Source organism: Poecilia reticulata, linkage group LG21, assembly GCF_000633615.1.
Source record: "Poecilia reticulata strain Guanapo linkage group LG21, Guppy_female_1.0+MT, whole genome shotgun sequence".
NCBI lineage: Eukaryota > Metazoa > Chordata > Actinopteri > Cyprinodontiformes > Poeciliidae > Poecilia > Poecilia reticulata.
Window position 1 is genome coordinate 12987632 of NC_024351.1, and position 1553 is coordinate 12989184.

The 1553-nt window shown below is 40.0% G+C and overlaps 1 protein-coding gene across 1 annotated transcript in view; it reads right to left on the reverse strand.

The window, feature by feature from the left end:
- thbs1b (thrombospondin 1b) overlaps window positions 1–1553 on the reverse strand; it is a 13906-nt gene that overhangs the window by 6093 nt on the left and 6260 nt on the right. Inside the window, exons 7-9 of the mRNA XM_008397927.2 lie at window positions 770–997; window positions 543–670; window positions 280–461 (exon numbers count right to left, since the gene is read on the reverse strand). Of these exons, the coding sequence (XP_008396149.1) occupies window positions 280–461; window positions 543–670; window positions 770–997 (538 nt within the window). The remainder of the gene's footprint in view (window positions 1–279; window positions 462–542; window positions 671–769; window positions 998–1553) is intronic.

The window sequence follows — 1553 nt, forward strand, 5'->3', positions numbered from 1 at the left end:
ATGCAGAAATGACTGACCATTACTCAATATGAGAATACATTATGCAGACATTCTGTCTGTACTGATGAAAATTTCAAATGCTCAACTTGTTTCAAACAGCAGTTTCAATCAGTTATTAATGAATTTGTCATCCACAGACTGAGTGATTAAAAAGTATAGAAGAAAGAATGAAAGTGTCTACATAGCAAACTAAGTTACTCTTATTGCAGCAACGTCAGGACGATCAATAACAATAACTGGAAATAGTTTCTACAGRTTCATAMATATTCTGGACTTTACTTTGACGGAAAAGCCAGGTGTGCACTTGCCTGTTTGTTAGCARCAGCTTGCTCGACTCCTTTGCCAAACGGTTGGGGTCCAGAGTAGCGAGGAGGGCAGGGCAGACAGTTGTATCCTGGCTCTGTGTTCTCACAGCGGTGCACACCGTTAAACTCAAAGCACGCATCTGGAACCTCCTTGCACTGTTTTTGTGGTTAAATAAAAATCCCTGTTACTTTTTTTTCCAGGGTAATCATTTTTGCTCTGCAATCATGAACTCATACCTCGTCAACATCTTTGCACTTTATGCCATTTCCTGTGAAGCCAACTGGGCAATTTCCACACTTCCAGGAACCATCAGGGAAACTAGAGCACTTGGCTCCAGAAAAGCAAGGGTTGGACAAGCATCCATCTGAAAACAACAACAAGAATAATCTGTTTTTAATCTTAAGAATGCTTAAGTGAAAAATGAAAACTCAATCAACCTAAAGCGGGCTTTAAAATGACTCACCGATTGGGCAAGCTTTCTTATTGCACATCTGTCTGTCTATGGCATCGCCAACACACTCTTTACCACCATGCAGTGGGGCAGGATCATTGCACAGGCGCTTACGACTTTGAACTCCACCCCCACAGGTGAGGGTGCACGTCCCCCAAGGTGACCAGGGTCCCCAGTTCCCGTTAACTGGAGAGAGGAAATCATGGTCAGTTTCTACCCTCGCTGCAAAATCAAGACGTCAGTAGCTGCGTTTCCGTGAAGCATACATAACATTGCGCAAAATGAAATGATGATTAAAAAAAACTCATGGATTGTGATTAAAGAAAAAAAAATTGCACCAGGATGAGGTGTTTTTTCAGCCATATCTAAATAGATGTATTTTACAAAACTGCAATGGAAATACAAAAGACACATGACTAACAGCTGGATGTTACTACTGAGGAAAACTACAAAGAAGACAACAGGAAGCTGTAGGAGGAATACGTTTTTTAGGGGTTTTTTTCTGGCTCCACCATAGCTCTCACTGAATCGCACAGTTYATAAAAAGTTGTGTGTCATTYGAACGTGTGGAATCCATTACTCTTCTGCAAAATCGGCAACTACAGCTTACCTAAAACRCTGCATATRTRTAAGGCAGGGGTGTYAAACTAATTTTTGTTTTGGGCCAAATCCAGATCATGAATGCTCTTAAAGCTCTGGTTGTGCCAGAATGTATTGATAAAAACTGATCACAAACTCTTAAAATATCAATGAATTCTTAAAGTTAAATAATATTATTTAACATCTTTTCAGTTCC